The 21,527-nt window shown below is 34.6% G+C and overlaps 1 protein-coding gene across 1 annotated transcript in view; it reads right to left on the bottom strand.

Moving 5' to 3' along the window:
• FBXL17 (F-box and leucine rich repeat protein 17) overlaps positions 1 to 21,527 on the bottom strand; it is a 270,206-nt gene that overhangs the window by 12,110 nt on the left and 236,569 nt on the right. The window contains exon 8 of the mRNA XM_062017981.1: positions 2,037 to 2,179. Within this exon, the coding sequence (XP_061873965.1) occupies positions 2,037 to 2,179 (143 nt within the window). The remainder of the gene's footprint in view (positions 1 to 2,036; positions 2,180 to 21,527) is intronic.

Here is a 21,527-nt window from a genome sequence, read left to right as displayed (position 1 = left end):
TCACTGCAAGCTGACAAGAGCCAAAGACAAGAATTTCAGCCAAAGGGGCATGTAAATAAACCCTTCTGCACCACCCAAGAATTCTCTTTAATGATGTGCTGGACACTGACATTTTTAATTTAATAGAGCAGCCACTGGAAAAAATTAGTTCTGCATGATATTAGGAAGAGACAGCTGAAGACATGATTTTGTTCAGTAATTTCTCTGTTCATTTGCAGTGGAAAAAAGGAGTTGGCATCTTCTAGCTGCCAAAAACTCTTAAGTCAAGGATACTTATTTCATTCTATGTCTGGAGCTATTTTTCCCGTCAAAGCTTTGCAAGCAAGAAAATAATTCTCAGTGATATTCCTACTACTAAAGCATTAGCTGTAACAGCATTTGCTCATTTCTTAACAACTTTTAGCTACCATACTTTGAATACTTGTACACAGGCAGACATACACGAGGAGCACGTACACAAATACATGCACATACATTTGCAGCCAGGCAGTTAATATTGCTCTTCTATCCTCCTTGCAGGTTTCTCAAAAAAGACTTCTTTTTTTCCTTTTAGTAGTTGACTCTCATAATGCAAAAGCTAGTGTATAATCCTTTGTAAAGAACGAGGAAAGCATTAACAAGGAATTAGAGACCTACAGACTGTAGTACATGTAGCTTAACTGATAAGGTAGTAAAACTTGTTTTCAGCATCAAGATCATGAATTTTCTACAGCAGCTGAAGAAAGAATAAAATTATTGCACTAAATAGATCCTTGTCTATTGCTCAGCATTAGCTAAATCCACAAAATAAATATATGTGTAAAACTGACCAGGTGATTCAGGGTCGTATCTAATTCCCAATGTCAAGTAACACTTTGAACATTCTCTAAGCACATAATCTTAGCACAATCCATCAGAGAGATTCACACACTTTTTTTCATCTATTGGCTCTTACAAAACATTACATGTTAGGAGATTAAGTGGAGTCAGCTTTAACAGATGGAGCAATTCTTCCGAAGTGTTCAGTCTTCCCTCAAACTGGAAACTGTCTAAGGCTGGGTTTGCATAATCCTATTTCTAACTTTACAGCTGACCAGAAAATTATTATTCCTTGCCAGTTGAACTGATGGGTTTTCTATTTGTCTCCAAGGGATGCAAGGTAATGGTCTTGAGCATGAAGTTTCCACAGGCTGTAGCCAATCAGAAATGCATAAGTCTGAGAGATGTGTTTATGATGGGCATCACAAGCTGGAATATTTTGGGCTGGAAAAGAAACAATGCCTGCAGGTATATTTGAAGACTTGAGATCGGAGGCTCTGAAACCCTCATGAGTTTTAGCTTATATCTGCTGTGTTCCCAGGCCTCTTGATGTCTGAATAGAGACACAATTCCTAAAGAGGCTATGTTTAGGGTGAAGTGGAGCTGGACTGCTTTGTCCTCTCTTCTTCAAATGGTAAGTGCTAAAACTTACAGACGTTCTTAATATATTTCAAGTAAGAAATCTAAATAATAAGAAATTCAGCTTCTTTTTTTTTTTTTTAGCTTTATGGTTTATCCAAATCACTGTTCATGTGTTTTCAAAATCATGATATATGAGCAAGGACAGAGACATATAGAAAATCACTCTGTAAGTAACACAAGTATTTTTATTGTTTGTTTGTTTTCTTTTTTTCTTTCTTTTTAAAAAGCAAAGTAGTCTGTCATAGTAATGGCACAACATACCAATTACTTTTAGCCAAAAGTATTCAAAACCTCAAAGTCCAGATTTTACATAAAACTTTTGTGAGCACCTCAGGCTGTGGGTGTAGCCTGTGGGTATATTTTGAAAATCTGTGTCAGCAAAAATTCATAATGCTCTTTTTAGTTCTCTAGATACTTTTTTAGCTAGATGTGTGAACACAGTATACTAAAAGAGTTGGCCCAGTAGGGAATATCAAATTTGTTTGTAATGAAAAACATAAATCTTCCCATCTCTCTCCCTTACACACACATACACCTATGAACATTTAGTCTCACAACATTCAGAAGTTGGCAACACGCTAATATATGTTCCTTACCTGGTCACATCGCATCAGCCCTAAATATCTGAGAGACTTGCTGCTTTGTGCAATTTGGGTAGCTCCATGGTCTGTGATTTCTTTGCACCATCCAACATCCACTGTCTCTATCGTCACACTGTATCGTCCAATGGCTATCAGAGCTGTAAAGATATTAAAAGTATGAACTATATAGGTTGTGGTGATAGTAAGCTCAGTTCTATGTACCATACAACATCATGTTGAAATTAAATTTTGAGAAGCAGATGTCATGTATGTTGTAAAAGATCTTGTATTCCAGAATATTTAACCATGTATTAGTTGTCTCTTCAAATCAGAAGCACATATGTGTGAAAAAACATAAATACACAGATAAACAATCCTTCTTATATATTTCTCTACCTATCAATCATGATAAATAAGTCAGTTAGCAGACATATTCTGCACAAACTGTTAATTTTTTTTTTTGAATGATCAAGGATCAATTAATTGAAATTGAAACAACTATAGAGTAAAAACAATGTCACCTCTCTTTTTAGAGAAAATAACTAGTTTTATACTATTAACACTCTTTTCCAGAAAAATAATATTGCAAAGGCAGCAGACAGGACATCTTCTGTGTCAATGAAACAAATGGTTTTCGAAAACCCTGCAGATAGCTATGTTGTACATTTTATAACTATGTTCTAAAATTGCATTTATTTCCTCTTGTTCATATTGATGATGTAATAACAATAATTTGTTTCACTTTCATGTTTTTCTCACAAACACTTTTCCATTTAAAAAAAATAAATTAAAAGGCAAGGACTTGAACATTTTTAAAAGGAAAGGAAAGAGGATCTGGAAGTTCTGAAAGGACTAAGAAATGGTGGGAGAAACCACGAGGCATCTGAATGGTCTGGGAATGCTTTGCCATGACATAGATAGTCTAGAATGACAGAAAGGATACAAATCACCAGCACTCTGGTAACCACAAACTAGAACATTTTTCACAAAATACGGGCTTGGAAACTTAAGTTGGGATATATCAACAGAAAAGAGTAGCAAACTTCAGCAGCTAAAATCTCAGCTTAAGAAAAAAAGTCCAGGGTTTCTGGTGCAGAAGTCACTCATTTGCATGTAGCCAATGGGTAGGATGTTTACAGATTTTAACACTAGTTATAATGCAGTTGCCTAAGAATTTTGCACTTTTCCACTTCTGATTCTCTTCAAGCAGTAATCAAGCAGTTGCATGGGGGTCAGATGCTGGCAGAGGTTAAACCACCACTCAGCCTAAATAATTCAAGTGTCTTCAAACGACTTTTCAGTACCTGTGGGCCAATTCTGTTCACACTACTGAACCTACTATGAGGAAAAACTTAAAGTAACCCAGGAACTAAGAAGAGCTGGTAGTTCTTGATATGCCAAATGTCAGTTTAGCTAGTCAGGGTGCAACTGAGATATCTAAACAAAGAGAAAGAATTCACCTGACACCATAGTGATTCTGCAAAGACCCATACTAATGGTAGCCAGCCATAAAGATAATTCAATTACTTATAAATATTATTTGCAAATAAAATCATTGCAAAGCCAAACACATTCTCAGAAGCTGTGGAAGGTGCCGTAGTACATAATATTTTCTTTGCAGCAGTTCACCAAAAGAGGACAATGATAACTGAATTTTGTAACTGACATAATGAACTTATGATACAGTCATCTACGTAGTTTAATTATGGTTTAATTGATTTTTGTAGGACAATATAAACTTCCTGTTCTCTTTATAGAAAACAAGTTCCAAGTTTGCAAATGCATGAATATATATAGCAGAACATAAACTGTATAATTTTTTTACAGAATTCTTTTAAAATATCACTGCCAAAAATTATAGTCAGAAACTTTCTGCATACATTTTGGAATAATAAAACCTACAAGAAGTATAGATTGTTGTAACCCCATACAACATGTTACAGACTTGAAGTAGTGTAGGAATACCAAAAGCCTGCCATTACATTAGAATATTCTCAGTTAAACATAATTTCAAATACTGTTTGTATTTTGGCTAGTTTTTGTAAAGCTGCAACCATATTCTGTTATTTTCAATGCTGATAAAGAGAAGAAAATCAACAGAGAATACTTTTATGAGAGTGACATAAAAAGTCTGCTGATCACACTAGAGAAGAATTCTCGTAAAGGCATTAAAGGAAACTGCAGATACAATTTCTGGGAGTTTCCTCACAAGACTTATATTAGGGATGAAAGACCAAAACAGTATGTTATACTGTGTGCAGAATGCCCAAGACTAAAACATAATCTGGATATCATTAGGTAAAGAAGCTACTCTGAATGTGGCAAGAACATGGCTTAAAGCATGAAATTTCATGCTGACATCTTCTTATGAATATATTAAATGAACTGGAAGAATAAAAATTTCTCTGTCTTATTCACATGCACCATTTTGTAAAAGAATATTCATAGAAAACCATTGTATAACAAAACATAATTTAAAACATGTTAACTCACTATTTGATACATTAATCTTTGTATTTTTGCATTGGGGGGAGTTTGATTTCTAAAGCAAGACCTTAATTACATCTCAGTCCAGTTTTATGGATTTTTTTATATAAAGCTAAAAATACTTTTAGTTTTTGCACAATAGAAATGATTTAATAACAAGTGTAATAATTACAAAATAACAGAACATGAAGCCTGTTTGCAAAACTGGCCTTTGACAACTGTCCTCTGAACATTTATATTTTAATCAGCCAATTGTTACCAGCGTTAATTCTCTGAAGTACTGAAAGAATGAAAAAGGTCATTCCTGGTATCTGGAAGCATGTTTATGCATGTATGATTTTTGGACTACATTGTCAATACTATATTCTGTCAATTAGGAGAGCCAGAACATAACCTTAATGATACCATGAAACAACTGTCATGTTTTCTGTTATAAGTAACAATACTTACAAGAACAATACAAAATGGAATAAAGAAAACCTCAGGGCACTAGGTATAAAGACGATATATAAAAAATACAATGGAAACAAAACAAATATCCAGCTGTGACATCTGAGAGGCAGCACCTTCTAAGTGAATACATTTTATAGTTCAGAAGTTCCAGACTGATTTTCAGACAATTGCTAATATTTTGTGTTCACCAGTATTTCACATTCATGTATATACAAATAGTTGCAGGAAACGCCATGCTTTAATCAACTTGTGTCTAACCAGTTATGTCTTAGGCAAACCATGTCTGAGGTGTAATTTGCATTAGGGGGTGCAGATAGTCTTTTCATCCAGCTGGCCTTTCCCTTGCAGCATTCTCCACCACTGTCTCAGCTCTAATCATTCCTACAGACCCCCAGCTGTCATGTGCACATTTTGTTTTTCTGTTGAGCAGCATTAAATAGCTGGATATTCTCTAATATAAAAGAACAATTGACAATATCTTTCTAATTTAATTACAAATTACACTAGAAATCAATTACTGCATTATAGATAGCTGGGAATTTACAATAATCTGTCAAATGCTAGTAGAAAAATAACATTTATTTTGTAATTGGCAACTCTTTGTCGCCAGATTAGCAGACATCTTTCTGGAAAACCAAATATTTTGACAAGAGTGTAAAATGCTACGTTGTAGTCATGAACTGCAACAGTTCATCTATCAAATGCATAAAGGCTACACTGTTTTAAAACACCAATGACAGTATTTTCAATAAATTTCAATGCGCACAACTGCACCCTCATGAGAACCCTCCTGGTCAGAGAAAAGATATGCTACTCAGTTTCTATCAGCTCCCAATGGTGGGAGATAAAGAAAGACCAGGAGAACAGGTGAAAATGTAACAAAACGTTCCCAGAATACTCTCCTCATAACTTGTCGTCAGGGGCTTCCTGAACTAAAGTTCATGCCTTCTTTAAGTTCGTCTAATAAATCTTAATCCACAAAATCTTTTAGGCTCCACAACATCCTGTGGCAAGGAGTCTCTCTAGTTCAGCTATCTTCTCTTTCAAAATCCGCCTTAGCTTGTTTGTTTTGAACTTGCCCTAAAATCTAATCCAGGACTTCTTCCTATTGTGATTGCTTAGTTTTCTTGCACATGCTTTCTGGAAATGCCAACAGTCTGTATTGAACAAGTCTTCCTTATTCCTTCCTGCCTTCTTCAAAGTATTCTGGTATGACTGTGAAGCACAACCTCTCTTAACAAAAGCTGTGTCAGCTCTTCCTGGATATGTCAAATCTATTCAGGTGTTCACTAACCTTATTCCATATTATTGCTAATTTGCCTTATGCAGATATCAAATACTTTAATAATATTTTATTTAATATTTTTATTTAATATTTTTAATATCTTCACAGAATCTTAAGACTTGTAAGGGACTTCAAAAGATCAGCTAGTCCTGCCAGAGCAGGACCTCTGAGAGTAGGTCACACAGGAACTTGTCCATGTAGATTTTGAATGTCTCCAGAGAAAGATACTCCACAAACCATCTTTCCTGAAACTTTTTTTTTCAAATACTTTTGCCAAGCAATCCTGTGGTAGTCAAGCAAGTTTAAGTGAAGGATTACACAGTGCAGTTAGGAGCTTGGCTATTTCATCCTTGAGTTCTCTTAGAAGTCTTGGGTACACAAAGTTCTTCTGCTTGTATGCGCAAAATACTTTAAGCCACAAGTTTCAGCTAAGAAAATGTTTGCCTTGCTCAACAGCTTTGCTTCCTCTCTGCATTTGCCTACAGTAATCAGAATACATTACTATTCTCAGAAATCCTGGCAGGAAGGAAGGAAACACACAGTACAAGACTTAGAAACTAAGTTTAGTTTATGTGATTTAGGAACTTTTAGTATAACCAGTAGTAAAGAACAGTCAAAGATGTTTTTCAATACAAATGTCAACTGGTCTTAAAAACATAGTGAATGACCAAACAGGAGAACATGATATATTGAAAATAAGTAGAAGTTGGTATGCAAAAAATCCACTACGTAGTTTAAAGATGCTGGCTTTGACATATGAACCTCTCTGTATGAGAATACTTAATAATGCATACAGTCTTTTCTCTCTTTTTTTAATACTCCCACTTATTTTGGCAAAAGCAAGATTCCACATTTCTTATTTCAAAGCTAGGTTGGAATGGAAATCAGTTGACTTACAGTTACTACATAGCAGAAGATAAAGTGTAATATCTCTAACTGGAACTAGAAAAGCACCGCCACAGCCTTGAAGTGTTTTAAGCATAAATGTTTTCCAGTTGTAATGGTACTTTGTTGTAGCTGAGAAGGTGAAAGGACATATGCAGGACAAAGTTTACAGGCAAAGGTAACATCTTTCACATGACCAGCTGAAACAGCTGGAAAAAAAAAATTATGTCCTTAGTGCACCAACAGTAAAAACAAATAGTAATTTAACCTCATTTTTATTTTAAATTCACCAAGTTCAACTGACATAGCTAAATACACTTGCTACTATAGGCAGAAATTACTAATTTGGTCAAAGAGAAAGGCTGTATAGTTTAGCTGTATGTAAACTGAGAAACCAATGGTTTCAATGTGACTGTTGTCAAGGTTAAACTATTTGTCCTGATCCAGGCAGGCAATGAACTGTTGCATCTAAGAAAACTGGGTGGGATGAGACTACTGTATTTATTGTGCAGGATTATTTTGAGAAACCATAGTTGGCAGTGTATCATCTTGAGGTTTTCCTCTTTGATTTTGTATATATGTATATTGAAAAAAAATTTAGAAACAGATATTACAGTAATATGTTTAAAAAAATAATGTCATGACCACTCCCAAGTTTAAGGTCACTAAAACAGAAAAAATAACATGCATATCTTGTGTTTGGCCCACTCTAATTTGAATGTATTTTTATATCTGGAAAAAAATACTCCAGATTTTGCATAATTTTACCAAATAAAACTGTTTGGAAATCTGGTGAATTAAGCAGGATTACATCCAACTGAACATATTTTTACTGACAAGCACCTAGTACCTAGTTCAGTGTAACTGGAAATAACTCTGTGTGACGTTCAATAGTGTTGCTCTTTTTCTTCTACCATCACCTAATATATTGCATATGTAAAAGGCAGTGCATATGGTCAGCCTTCAGCAAGAACTGAATTAAAGTGTTTTAAAAAATTCATTATACTCAATTACAGTGTCATGCCCTGACACTTGGGCATTAAAAATATATATATATATACACTCATGCAAAAAAAAAAAATATAGTTTATTTTGTATAGTATTATTTTTTTAGTAAGCTCTTTATTCATTAATGTGAAAAGATTGCTTTGATAGCCACCTACCAGCTCCTGAAAAGTCCAATGTACAAAAAACTGAGAAGAAGTTTATGACAGTTAAAATTTCAATAAGCTGATGTAATAAAAATAAAATTAGCAAAGAAATCGATACATTTAAATGTTAGGAAAATACTCCAACTGTTCAGTCTGATGGACTATAAAATATTCTTCTGTTGTTGGAGTTACTGAGGGGAGATCTTATTAACACTCACAAATATCTAAAGGATGGGTGTCAGGACATCCCTTTTTTCTATAATAGCTAGCAAGAGGACAAGGGGTAATGGGATGAAGCTGGAACACAAAAAGTTCCACCTAAATATAAGTAAAAACTATTTCACTGTGAGGATGAGGAAGCAGTGGAACAGGCTGCCCAGAGGAGTTGTGGAGTCTCCTTCCTTGGAGGTCTTCAAGAGCCGCCTGGACATGTTCTTATGAGACCTGATCTAGGTGAACCTGCTTCTGCAGGGGGTTGGACTAAATGACCTCTAAAGGGCCTTTCCAACTCCTACCATTCTATGATTCTATGAATTCATTTGCTTGAGATATTTAAAATAGGAGTGGACAAAGGTCTGGAGGGCTACTAAGAAAATGTCGTACAAGACCAACTAAACAAGGGAATTCAAATAGTCTTTTCCATCTTTCATTTACATTAATATGTTAAATTAGAAAAAAAAAAAAAGAAAGATGTAAATGATGTGGATAAATTATAAGACTTTGAATGCATTGAAGCTTTACCAGAGATCAAAATCAGTTTGATACTCCATTTGAGTGATACATGTTTACACCCTGCATCGATGATATTGATTGCTATTTGCTGTGCAAATTACATGAGGTCTTGGAATTTAGCTAATCTGTTACATTTGGAGTCAGAGTACATATCTAACCTCATTTCCATGTGTCAACAGATGTTTTGCTACTCTGACTACAGGCAGTGGCTGAAGAAATCACTGCTCGAGTTCTCTGCTACTTTGCCCACCCAGCAGAGGAGTTATAGCTCACAATTCACATTGCATTTACTTTACATGAGAAACATTTTTATAAAATTCACTGCATGATACAACTTTTTGTACAATTCACCTAATCCTTTTTCAAATTCATAAGGGTATTCAAGAAATGTTTGTTCATCATATACTGATGTAAATCATGCATCAAGCACTGTAGCTCATCTGCTATCAACTAAAGGCTACCATGAATATATAACTCCAAAATTTCAGTTTGTGCTGGTTTCCCAGTCAAAAGTCTGCTCGATGTTTCAGATGCCCAGCCGACAGGCAGTGTAGCATTTATTTTTTTTCTTCTAAAATCATGACCTCACATAACACCTACAATTCAGTGTCACTGTGAAATTGCAAAGTGAGAGATACAGAATTTGTACAAGAACTGGCTTTCTACCAGGGAACTCAGCTAATCCCAGTTATAATCAAGCACTTAAATACATTCCTGGTTTTAACTGCACGAGCACTTCCCTTGAAATAAAAGTAAATACATTAATAGAGGTGGTAACCATAAACTTCACTGTACTAAAAATCAAATGTCAATCTTAATTCCCTAACTAGTTTCCTTTACAGTACATACATCCATGTGATACGCAAATGGGGAAGCAATTAAGGTCGTTTCCCCATGGTATAGTGGTGATGCAAAATAGAGGGTCGTCAGTCGTATTTGAAAAAAATATTTTACACTAGTGGTGTTTAAATACCTAAAGCAAGAGCTCACAGAACACAGTAATCATAAGGTACTTAAATACATAAAGCCTTTTGTATTTGTAACTCCTAAAGAAGGTTTGAAAAAATAGCTGCCCAGACTGAATAATGTTCCCAGTGGAATGCTGTATCTTCCCTCTCTAGATGGTAAGTCTATGTTTTAACATACTTCGTGTATTTTGGTTTTTCTATTGTCTTCACCTGCCTCAGGCTGCTTGAGGTCTCCTGTGGTAATTTCTTTGTTATACCTTTGTGCATAAGTGGCTATGGGCAACATTTCTTGAGAATGAAGTATGGGACTACAATAAAGAGTGGAAGATATAGGGGCATGGCCACACTGGGAAACTAATCTAATAAGGTACCTCAAGGAAATGAAAAGGAGGCAGTCTGTATCCCTCGAGCAAACCTGTTTTCTCCAAGAGTTTAGGAAACCTGGATAAGATGCTTCTCTCTGGATGAATATTTTGACCTTTACTTGAAAATATAATGGGAAAACACTCAACTAGCAATACTACTTTGATTTTGACTAAAAATCTGGTTGAAAGATGTAACAAAAAGATGAATTTTTAAACAAAGGATTCCAATTTCCCTTTTGAAAAGAAAATACCATTCTTTAAAGTATTGGTTACCTAAAGAAGCCTAAAGAAAATACCCAGAGGCAAGAAAAGCCCAAGGAACTGAAAAGAGCTAATGCCTGTGAAAGATGGTAGAGACAGCTTTCATTCATTAAAGTTACATTATTTTATATTTTTAACCTAAAATATATCTAACACAGTTTGGTTTTTTTTTTTTTTTCTGTGAGAGACAACAGTAAATGGTATATAGTTAACCAGCTATGGTCTGGCTGTGACATATGGTCACTATTCTGTTGGTACAGTATACAGTGCTGTACTCAATACCAACTTTGTTTGCTGGTACATAGAAAAAGGGCAACTGCTAAATCTATTTTTAACATACAGTTCAAAGCCTATGAAACACAGGACAACTAGAGGGTGATGATTTCCCAAGCTGAATTAATGTTAGTGCTTCCTTTACTCTTTTATCTTTCATATTTGGCCAGACTAAAATGTAAGTGAAACTCAGCCATAAACTTAGAAATGATATTGAAAAAGCAGGAAAGAGTGATCTTTGAAAATAATCTCTAAAAGAACAAATGTTAAACAGCTGTTTCCTCAGAAGTCCAACTAGGAACCAGGTTAACTTCTGAACAAAATAAAGCAAAGTTGTTGTATTCTATACAGAACTCTTGAAGGAAATTTCAACATTGAGAACAGTGAATTAATGCTGCATACATCTGTTTTATAAATAAACACCAGTAGTGCAGAAGAAAGGCCTGGTGACATTTTAGCCATTTCAGCATCTTTCACTCAAAGCAACAGCAAAAAAAAAAAAAAAACCCAAAACCAAACAAAACCAAAGAAACCCCCAAAATCTTCAACAGGAGGATGTAAAAACATACTAGTACTGAACACTGAAAGGCATGCAACATATTTGGTTCTGGCCTAATTATAGACTTCTTATAAAAATATTAACAAATGCCCATTTCAGAGATGGACTGTTGAAGTGATAGCAGCCATTAGTTTCAATGTCATGGTTTTAAGATAAACCAGCTCTTAGAAACAGCTCTATTTTCACTTGTCTGAGGACACTCAAATGTTAACTTGTTTTCTTTGCATTATTTTGTATAGGAATAACTTCATAATTGCCATCGACATAGTCTGACTGCAAATGAAAGACATTAAACCTGACTTCAGTCCCAAAGGAAATAATGGAGACAGATTTCCTAGAAGCCACATCTAAAGGACAGAAATGACTGGGAAAATACAGCACAGATCTATCATGTGCAAATCAAGCCTCGTCAATCTGATTGTCTTTCTGTGATGAAATGATTGACTTGTTGGACAACAGATATGCATTTTTTTTTCCATCAGGAGAGTACTGCAAAGTGCTACAGACTCTCAAGGATGACTGCTTCCATTTTCAGTCCAAAGACAGAAACATTATTGTACCAGGGTATCAAAGACACCAAAAACTACCTGAATCTCTTCAAAAAGGAACATGAGATACACAAAGTAATTTAAACGCAATTTTTTTCAAAATAGATCCTGGCATTTGAGCTTATGTTAACATACGCCTAACATATGAAAGCTGATACTCCAAGCTGCTAATACATGCAGGAACTTAGCATTCAGAGATGGCAGTCACAAGTGATGATAGTGAAAACCCAGATATACCCAGGCTGTAACCCTGAATGATGTGAGGTATGTGCAACACATTAACCTAGAAAGGTGGAAAAAAAAATCTCTTTTTGCAATCTGACATCATTTATACAACTGGTGTGTGCATTACTTTTGAACTTCTGTGAATGCTTTGGAAAAACTGGATCTTGCAGCACTTCAGGGGTTACAGAGACAGTCACAGCCACAGCCACAGAATGCAGAATATCACATACAGACCAGATGTAAAGGTCACTTAAAGCTTTGCTGGAACAGCTCAAGATAATAAACTGGCATAAAACAGACAACTCACTTTATGTAAATAGTACACATTATTTATTAATATACAATTATAAGCTGTGAAAGAATATGTATATAATAATACATATACACTAAGCATATATATAATTACTATTTCAATCATATATTACCATCCAGTATTATTTGAAACATCTGGTAAATGAGACAGGTTTGGCAAGTCCAAATTTCACAGAAAAAACAAAAATCAGGATGTTGAGCTTTTGATTGTCAAAGAAGAAAAAAATTAATTCTTAGTCACAGAGGATCATGAGTGATGGGGTAGAGAAAGATGTTTCCACAGTGAGACAATTTAACAGTTTACTCTGTGCAATTGTCGGATCAGCCAAGATAAGAGAGTGTCTCTTTGCATAATGACAGAAAGTACTCCCAAATGATGAGGGAACATATCCTTTTGCCAATAGAGTTTTGTCAGTCCTGCCTAAGGACTGTAGCTACTGTATTCTTCTGATTAATAAATACTGACTTTGAAAAGGCTGCTTGATGGCCTCCAAACACTTGCTGAGACAAAGGATAACATCTGTGACAGAGGTCTATACTCATTCTGTCACAGAGGGAAAATGTTGAAAACAGAGGTCCTAAGCTGAAGAACAACAGAATTGTGCATTTTGCTCTTTGGAAAAGCAAGACTCAAAAAATGTATCAATTTGAAAGGCTACATATCGAAAAGACCAGAAGACTGGAGGAAGAAGAACATCTAATAAATGCATGACAACATGCTACTTCTGTTGTGCAGTAAAAAATTTCACACAGCTCGATGGTAAGAACAATTACTACTCAAGCCATGATTCAGTGTAACGATTCTTGAGGGCTTCTATGAACTTAGCAGCAAATAGGATATAATAGATAACATTCTTAGTACATAAAAATGAATTGAATGGTGACAGATGAGACAAATAAATACTTCACAGAATAGAAAAAGTGTTTGCAAAAATAAAATGTAATATATAAAACCTAAAAACGGAAGACAATGGCAATAGAAAGTTTTGGATTTTGTTGCAAAACATATAGTGTGTAACTACTCTGTATTCAGCAAGAGGGTAGATATCTGACGTTCACCAAAACACACAAAAAGTAAATAGGTAATAAAACCAATATACCATACAGCATGAGGATTACATCAGACAGACTATTTTCATCAAGAAACATGCCGGCAGTGCTTTTTAACTCTCAGAAACATAACCAATTCATTTTTAGTGTATTTATATGGCATTTACAGTTCTCTGCTTCACGAGTACAGGTTATTTTTTTGAAGAATTGCATATTTATTTTTTAGCTTAGCTAGTTCATATTCACACTCCTTAAACTTCTTGAAAAATGGTAAACAAAGACTGGAAAATTGAGGTTCATGCAATAGGGTTAAAAGTTGTATGTCTAGGAATTCTGAATATGGGCTCAGCAGAATAGAATTGAACTTAAAAAACTTATGTAGACTTCAAGATACTATTGATTGTCTTAGAAAAAACCCTAGTGGTGTAAATGGTCGAGGCAAGACAAAAAGTGAGTGATCACATGAAATGTAAAACAATTTGAAACAAGAATAGGCAAGAGAATGAAATTTAAAAAGTGAAACAACAAAATATTCCTACACTTAAATGTATAGATAAATCTCTATGGCCCACACAAATTCATGTATACATGATAACATAAAATATTATAGTCTTTATTAAAAGTCTTTACAACATCTTAATATCATTATCTGACATTAGGTTTCCTCTGTAAATATTCTGGGATTTTTAAATTTTTTTTTGTCCCTAAAAAAAAAAGATAATGTTGTCATTATCCATTGAATTTTGCTTGCCCCATGCACATATGTACTAATTTGGCTGTGCAATGAGCTGCTAAAAATGTGAACAAACAACTTCAACTCCAGGCCTCAACATATCCTATAAATCATCACACATCCTGAGTATCAAATATATCTGCAAAAGAACGGTGTGGTTCATAGCAGTCCAATGGCTACTTCCCATAGGCTTCAGGATGACAGTTTTAAAGCTGCTATTTCAAAACCAGGAGATTCTACAAGTCCATAAAGAAAAAATCCTCGAGTGTTATTAGATGGTGGTACAAAAATCATGAGTGTAAAACACTGAAGAAATGAAGATGTGCTTAGGGTAATATTAGAAAAGTAATCTGAAAAATAGCAGCAATGATAGACATCACCTAGTGCTCTGACTGAGATACTATTAGGACATTTTCACAGAATTAAAAAAGAGAAGTCTGAAATATTTCATTCAGACAAAATAATTAATGTGCACTCTCACTGATCTTTCAACTGTTTCTTACATTTTAGATATTGTAATTTTATTTTGAATATCTATCCTAATTAGCTAGATCAATGTAACTCTGCACAGTAGGACTGGTTTATTTCATTCAAAACAATTCTTTTTTCAGTGGAACTAACATGAATATGGCTATCATATTTTGAAAGTTTCTCTAAAGACCTGCAGCTGCTGAACATGGTCAAATACCATGTTCAGTTTTGGGCCCCTCACTACAAGGACATTTGGGAGGTGTTGGAGTGTGTCTAGAGACAGGCAAAGAATCTGGTGAAGGGTCTGCAGAACAAGTCTCATTTGAACCTTCAGTTGTTTGGCCCTGTTCTCCAGGAGAAAGCCTGAGTGGAGACCTTAACATTCTCTAGGGCTACCTGAAAGGAGGGTGTAGTAAGGTGGGGGTTGGTCTCCTTTCTCAAGCTACAAGTGACAGAATGAGATAAAACGGCCACAAGTTGCACCAGAGGAGGTTTAGACTGAAGATTAGGAAAAAATTTCTTCACCAAAGAGTCATCAAGCACTGGAACAGGCTACCCAGGGAAGTGGTTGAGCCACTCCGCCTGGATGTATTTAAAGGACATGTAGACATGGCACTCAGGAACATGGTTTAGTGGTGGACATGACAGTGTTAATGGTTGGACTTGAGCTTGAAGGTCTTTTCCAACCTAAATGAGTCTGCGATTCTATGACTTAAAAGCACTTGGACAGCTATAGCTATGGGACAAGATAGCCCTTCCCAAACTGAATGTAACCACCAGCAACATGAAGACAGTCATCAGCCAATGTGACTCCACAGGAGTAATATATATAGTGGGACAACGTTGTTTTTATTTCCACCGCTGACAGAGGAAAACTCAAGCAGGACAGGAGAAGGTATGAAGCTAGATTATGGCAGGATGATATGAATACAGGCTGTGACAGCAGTGATTTTACAACCTGAGGCTTGTACAGACTTCTTATCTAATTATGGCTAAGTGAGTGTTCAAGAAAGCCCTGGGAATAACATTTGCTGTTAAAGGCTTTGCAGTGATCAGCAGAAGTACAAGCACTGACTTTTGTCAAGGATAGCTGAACCCTCACAAACAGAGAAGAATGGACAGTCACAGAAGAAGGTGCGAAGAGGGTTCATGAGACTAATTTAAAGTCCAGATTAACCTTCTAAATGTGCATAATAGAACCACGTGTATATTTGCCAAAATAAAAATAAAATAAGATTTAAATATATGCTTTTATACATAATCTAGATGTATTTATTTTACTTCAATGAACCCTGGAATTGACACAACATTTTTCTTAAAGCTGCTGAGTTAAAGTGTATTACTGAAAATATCTGCTATATCTTTAAAGATATCCAAAAGGGACAATAAAATTTTATGCAGTAGCTGACAGACGGTTCTGACTGTTTCCTATCATGCTGACTGTTGCTTTGGTCTCAAATCACAGCATGAAGTTACATACTGCATGTGCTGCAACAAATCTATACAATCATGGAAAGGCAGACTGTCAGTCTCAATTTTGTACTTTTCTGTTTTTGTCAGCATATATCACTCCACAGATCAAAATAAATTAACTTTAACACAGGATTTTGTGTCTGTTAACATAATATTTAATATGTTCCAATGCAGTTGTATTATCCTGCTTTGGAAAACACAGAAAAAAGTGATGTAATTTGCCATTAATTTGATTATGATTATCGATACTAAAGTCGTTCATATAAATCAATACAACTGGATGCTGAGAGTGAGTACAACTGACAGGAAGAAACGAAGATCATTTAAAAAGGTTCGATACTGTGAATCATCACAAGAAAGCTTGAAAAGTAATGAAAGAACTACTTTCAGCTAACTAATTTTTAATTCTCCCTAATAAATACCCAAAATGTGTTGTGAATATTCTAGAATGACAGCTAGAGCCAAGATTCTATAGAAGAAAAAGAATGTATCGTGATTTCTTAAAGAATATTTCAATACAGTCATCAAACTGCCTTCAAATAATGACATAGTACATTTGCAAGATGTTTGTAGCTGAATGATTACACAATCTTCATTAGAATAATAGCATTTCTGTCATTAATTAGCAGTCCTGTATAATGAATAGAATGAAATTTCATAAAATTAGCTGAGTGTAATCACCTCTGGAACTCTTTAAACAATAATTAGCATGATAAAATGTAGACAAAAAAGATAGTTCATAAAGGCTTGAAAAATACTTCTTCTATGAAGTATTTCTTTAGTGTACTTCCCATTCAGGCATCTCATAAACAGAGGCCATTTTCTTGGGAACTACACAGAATAGCAGGTTAGCACAGTAGAATCCTTTCTGTCTGCTAAGATCTGGATTTCTTTACCTAATTGGATCAGAAAATACAACCAGACAATTTCTAATTAGTACTATGCATTAATAAAATTCCAAATTTAAAATATAAGCATTAATCTTCAGGTTCTGGTACCTTTACTCATTAATAAAGTTTTAAAAATGGCAATCTAAAAACAGTCATATGAAAAAGCTATTGGATCTATGTTTGAGACTTTCAGAAAATGTTTTGTTTCATTTTGTCACAGCAAAAGTCCTTCCCGTGAACAGAGGTATCATTCCGATGAGTCCAAAATCCTGCCTTGTCCACTGTAAGAACAATCTTTCTCAGAATGTTGAAGCAGTCTGTTCTATCATCAGATAAAAGTCTTAAAAAATTAAGCAAATTTTAGCTCATGAGAGGGGTACAAACACTTAAATATTGTCTGAGGGAAGACTATTATATATGTAATCTTGTCAGAGAGTGGCATTTATCTTCAGCAGTTTTGAAGTCTTGTTGATGTGCAAGCAGTCACACAGGCTGAAGAAACACATTTGATCCTTTCTGCCCAGAGAATAATTCCTGTTAATATTATGTACACTTTTAAGGATGAAGTTTGCAATTTTATGTGGAAGAACATGGTGAATCATTCTCTGTTTTGCAATCCAGACGGGTCAGCAGTTGTCATGTTAGCATAACAGTGACCATGAAATTGAAAGCTGAACTAACTGAAATTTCCAGAAACATGATCTAGGCAGATAAATTAATTCTTCTTTGGCTTTTCCTCTGTCAGTTTTCAAAGGGACCATACTGCTTTATGTTCCATCACAGACCACTTGCTGTAATGGTTAACAGGGCCCAGCTCTCACTAAACATTCAGAGTCAAGAAATTCAAAGTGTATACTTGTATAAATGCAATTTTCTTGTGACAGATATGTTAGTAAGATATTTTCAGATTTATATCTAACTTGCATGCCACTGAAGTTCCAAAACTATTACTGTTTAGTTGAACTGTATGTTCACAAAATTACTGACCAAGGACGAAAGAAATAAAGACAGTTCTTCTTCTACAATAAAAGGAGAAAAAGCAAAACAAACTTTTGTCAAGAAATTAAAGAAGCATTTTGCCCTTTTCTCTCTGCTAGTTGTAAGTTTCCATCAACATTACTCAGAAATATCAACAGTACTGTTAGAGATAATTTTCAACACCAAACACACCTTTGTGCATGTAGTGTAAAAAAAAAAAAATTCTGTTCCTTGCAATAGATCAATATCTCTGGTTTTTCTCAGCTGTGAGCATTGCTTTTATTCTGGATGTCTTTTGTTCTACTATATTGCAGACAATACATCCCCAAACCTGAAATGGACTTCCACCACATTTTGTTATTGCTTTTTTGCCTCACTGTCTTCAATCATATTGACAGTAATTGGTTTTTTTTAAGAAAAAAATTTCAAACTTCTTTTCATCCAAAACAGAACTTGTGCTAGAACTCTGCTCTTACCCCCGTAAACCTCTGTTCCTTGTACTATATGCTTTTTGGTTGTTCAAAAAATAAATAATGATGCTGCATAGAGTCTACCTAATAATACATTATAAGGTAGGACATTAGTTAGGTAACAGTGTCTTCTGGTAAGTCTACATGTGACAGTTCTTCTTCCAGTCTTCTGAAGCCAGCTATTTCAAATATTTCCTGTCCATTCTGTCTTTTAGTTTTTTCTTTCAGCCCTTTTGTTGCTCAGAATCATACTCAAGAACACTTTAGCTCCTTTGGCATTAAGTAAATATGTAAACTAAGTGCTCAATCTGTAAATTGGTCAGTAAAATTCAACATGGAATCATACTCAAACCCAAAACAACAATGAGCATACATTATTAACAATTTATTTCAAATGTTAAGTTATAGTAGACAGGATAGTTAGAAATTATCCATCTACTTTTTAATGAGCATAGCATGCAGTGTTTTTCAAAGTGTTCTGTTGAATGCAGGAATCTTCAATACATGTGAAGGCTTCATGGAAGACTCAAACAGTTCATGAGATAATCTATACATATTTCTAAAACATTAGAGATCCAAAAATTAAATAATACTGAGCATCGCTAGTATGAATCAATCGGTACATTGATACAGGTGTATTTGAAAGAAAAGTGCATTTATATTTTGTATGAATGCACTAGAAGCCTGGAAGAGCTTGCTGACAACTTGTCACATTTAAGGCAGCAAATATACCATATTATATGTATCCAAATGCTTAAACAAAAGCATGCATTTATTAAATGTACAAATGTATAAATGTACTAATTAAATCTGCATGGATCTTAAAAAGATTTAATAATTCACTCAAAGAGTCAATTGCTTCATCACTTGGCTCAAAATTTCTAAAAATTTCTATGAATCATTCCCTGCCCCCAAGCCTTTGACTGACGCCCACTCCTTTAAAAAGACTGAATAGAAAGATAAAATTATGAACATTACACTTAGAAAGACAGACACTCTATGGTTCATTGGGGCAATTAAAGTCCAAGATCCTGAGACACTGAATGAAATCATCAGTCTTTTACAATGAAACACTATGATATCTTTGTCTATTCTAGCTGTTGGAAGTTAACTGTGGAACTAAATATAACTTATAGGCAAGGACATGCAAAGAGAAATTATCTGGAACAAAATCATACAAGGTCTTACTATAAAATCAGTATCTTGAATTCAGTTAAAAACTACCTAAAACTAAAGCATGCTATAGACCATATACATAAAAACTCCACTCTAGCCAGTGTTTTAGAACAGACATAGGTTCAAGAAGAGCACATTATTTTAATATGTTCTCAAGTCAACAGATGAAGACAAAAGTAAATGGAGTGGAGATGAAAGCCAGTGAAAAAAAATTGAAGCCTGATCAATAAACATAAGTCCTCTTGTTTCTTTCTATTTATTTAATTTTTCAGTGGAACAACTGAGAAATTTTCATGCATGGTATGCTTTACCAGCAAATGTATCATCTGGTATAAAATCAATCATCTAGGTGTTTCTTCTAAACTAATGGCTTTTGCTGAAAATAATGAATTTTACATAGTTTAACTCGATGCCTATGTAGACAGCCCTCATATATCTCTGTCCTTATTATACTCTGAATTAGAAAGTTCTTCATTTTATTACAATGAAAAATGCAAATCTGACTTTAATTATTCAGATCCCATTACAAACCAAATGTAAGCATCTTCCCCATTGACTAAAAGAAAGCAATGGAAGAACTTAAAGGATGGAGTGCATTAATTGTAGAAGAAAAGTTATTTTGTTAACAAATCTTTCGACATCATTGGAAAAAACACCAAGATTTTTATTTGTTCCCTGTTGTTTCCTTTGAATACACCAAAGATGTCAAACACTATTGTGTGTAAAAAGAACCCCAGCTATTTAAGCCTCATGTTAATGGGTTTACTGCTCAATTTAGAAAATACAGTCAGGTAGCAAAATCTTTTTCATAAGTACTTTTCATACGTACAATATTTTCATTCGTTAAACAATTTCTTAAAATAACAGGTATTCTACACTGCAAGATTTCAGAGACAATTTTCAGAAATAAATGCAGCTTAAGAACTGGTTCTAATTCAACTGAACTGCTTACAAGTTCAGATCAATACCATACATACAACCTAGTAATCTGCAACAAGTACCTCATAAGGCAATAAGCCTGTTGCTGAGACGTATTTCATGTTCACCACAGCTAAATGTTTATCAGGTCTCCAAAGCATAATCTATCCGTGTTGGAAGATTCTCCTGCAGCTTTAAAGCCATGGAAATAGGTGTTCAGCTTCACTTGAAACTGTACAAGTTCTTTGTGTTGAAACAACTTGGAGAGATGCTTGCCAGTTCCTCATGGCCCCTAGCATAGGTTTCACATTATTTACCACTTGCTGGCACTTTTACTAAGTAGTTAGATGATGGTCAGCTTCCTAGAATATACAGTCACTATCAACAGAGTTAGAAAGCTCAGATATAAGGCTAACTTCACCTCTGTACCTATTTGCCAATTCTATTTCTACAGGGATTCTAAACAATAAAAACTAATGAATTCATTTGACATGATTCTAGTTGACCTCTGAAATTTTTTAGCTACTGAGACTATACCCAGATAAGCTTCACACACAGTAATAGCAAAAGTGGGTTAACCACAATGTCAGGACCTCAAAATATACTGGTGGGCATAAATAACCACACTTGCCTGTTACCTAGTTTCTTTAATATATTTGTCCCCGAACTAGGTAGATCAAATACTACGGGTACAAAGGCACTGGAAAAATCACATATTATGATTTTATTGTTTTTCATTTCAATAAGATGTTGTTTCCTAATGTAAAACAAAAATATTTTTCTCCTTTTTTGGATTTAGTAAACGTAAAACACCCATCTTTTTAAAAATGACACTTATAGAAT

Source organism: Colius striatus, chromosome Z (genome assembly GCF_028858725.1).
Source record: "Colius striatus isolate bColStr4 chromosome Z, bColStr4.1.hap1, whole genome shotgun sequence".
Taxonomy (NCBI): Eukaryota; Metazoa; Chordata; class Aves; order Coliiformes; family Coliidae; genus Colius; species Colius striatus.
The sequence above is the reverse complement of the archived record's forward strand: the minus strand, read 5'-3'. Positions and strand labels throughout refer to the sequence as shown.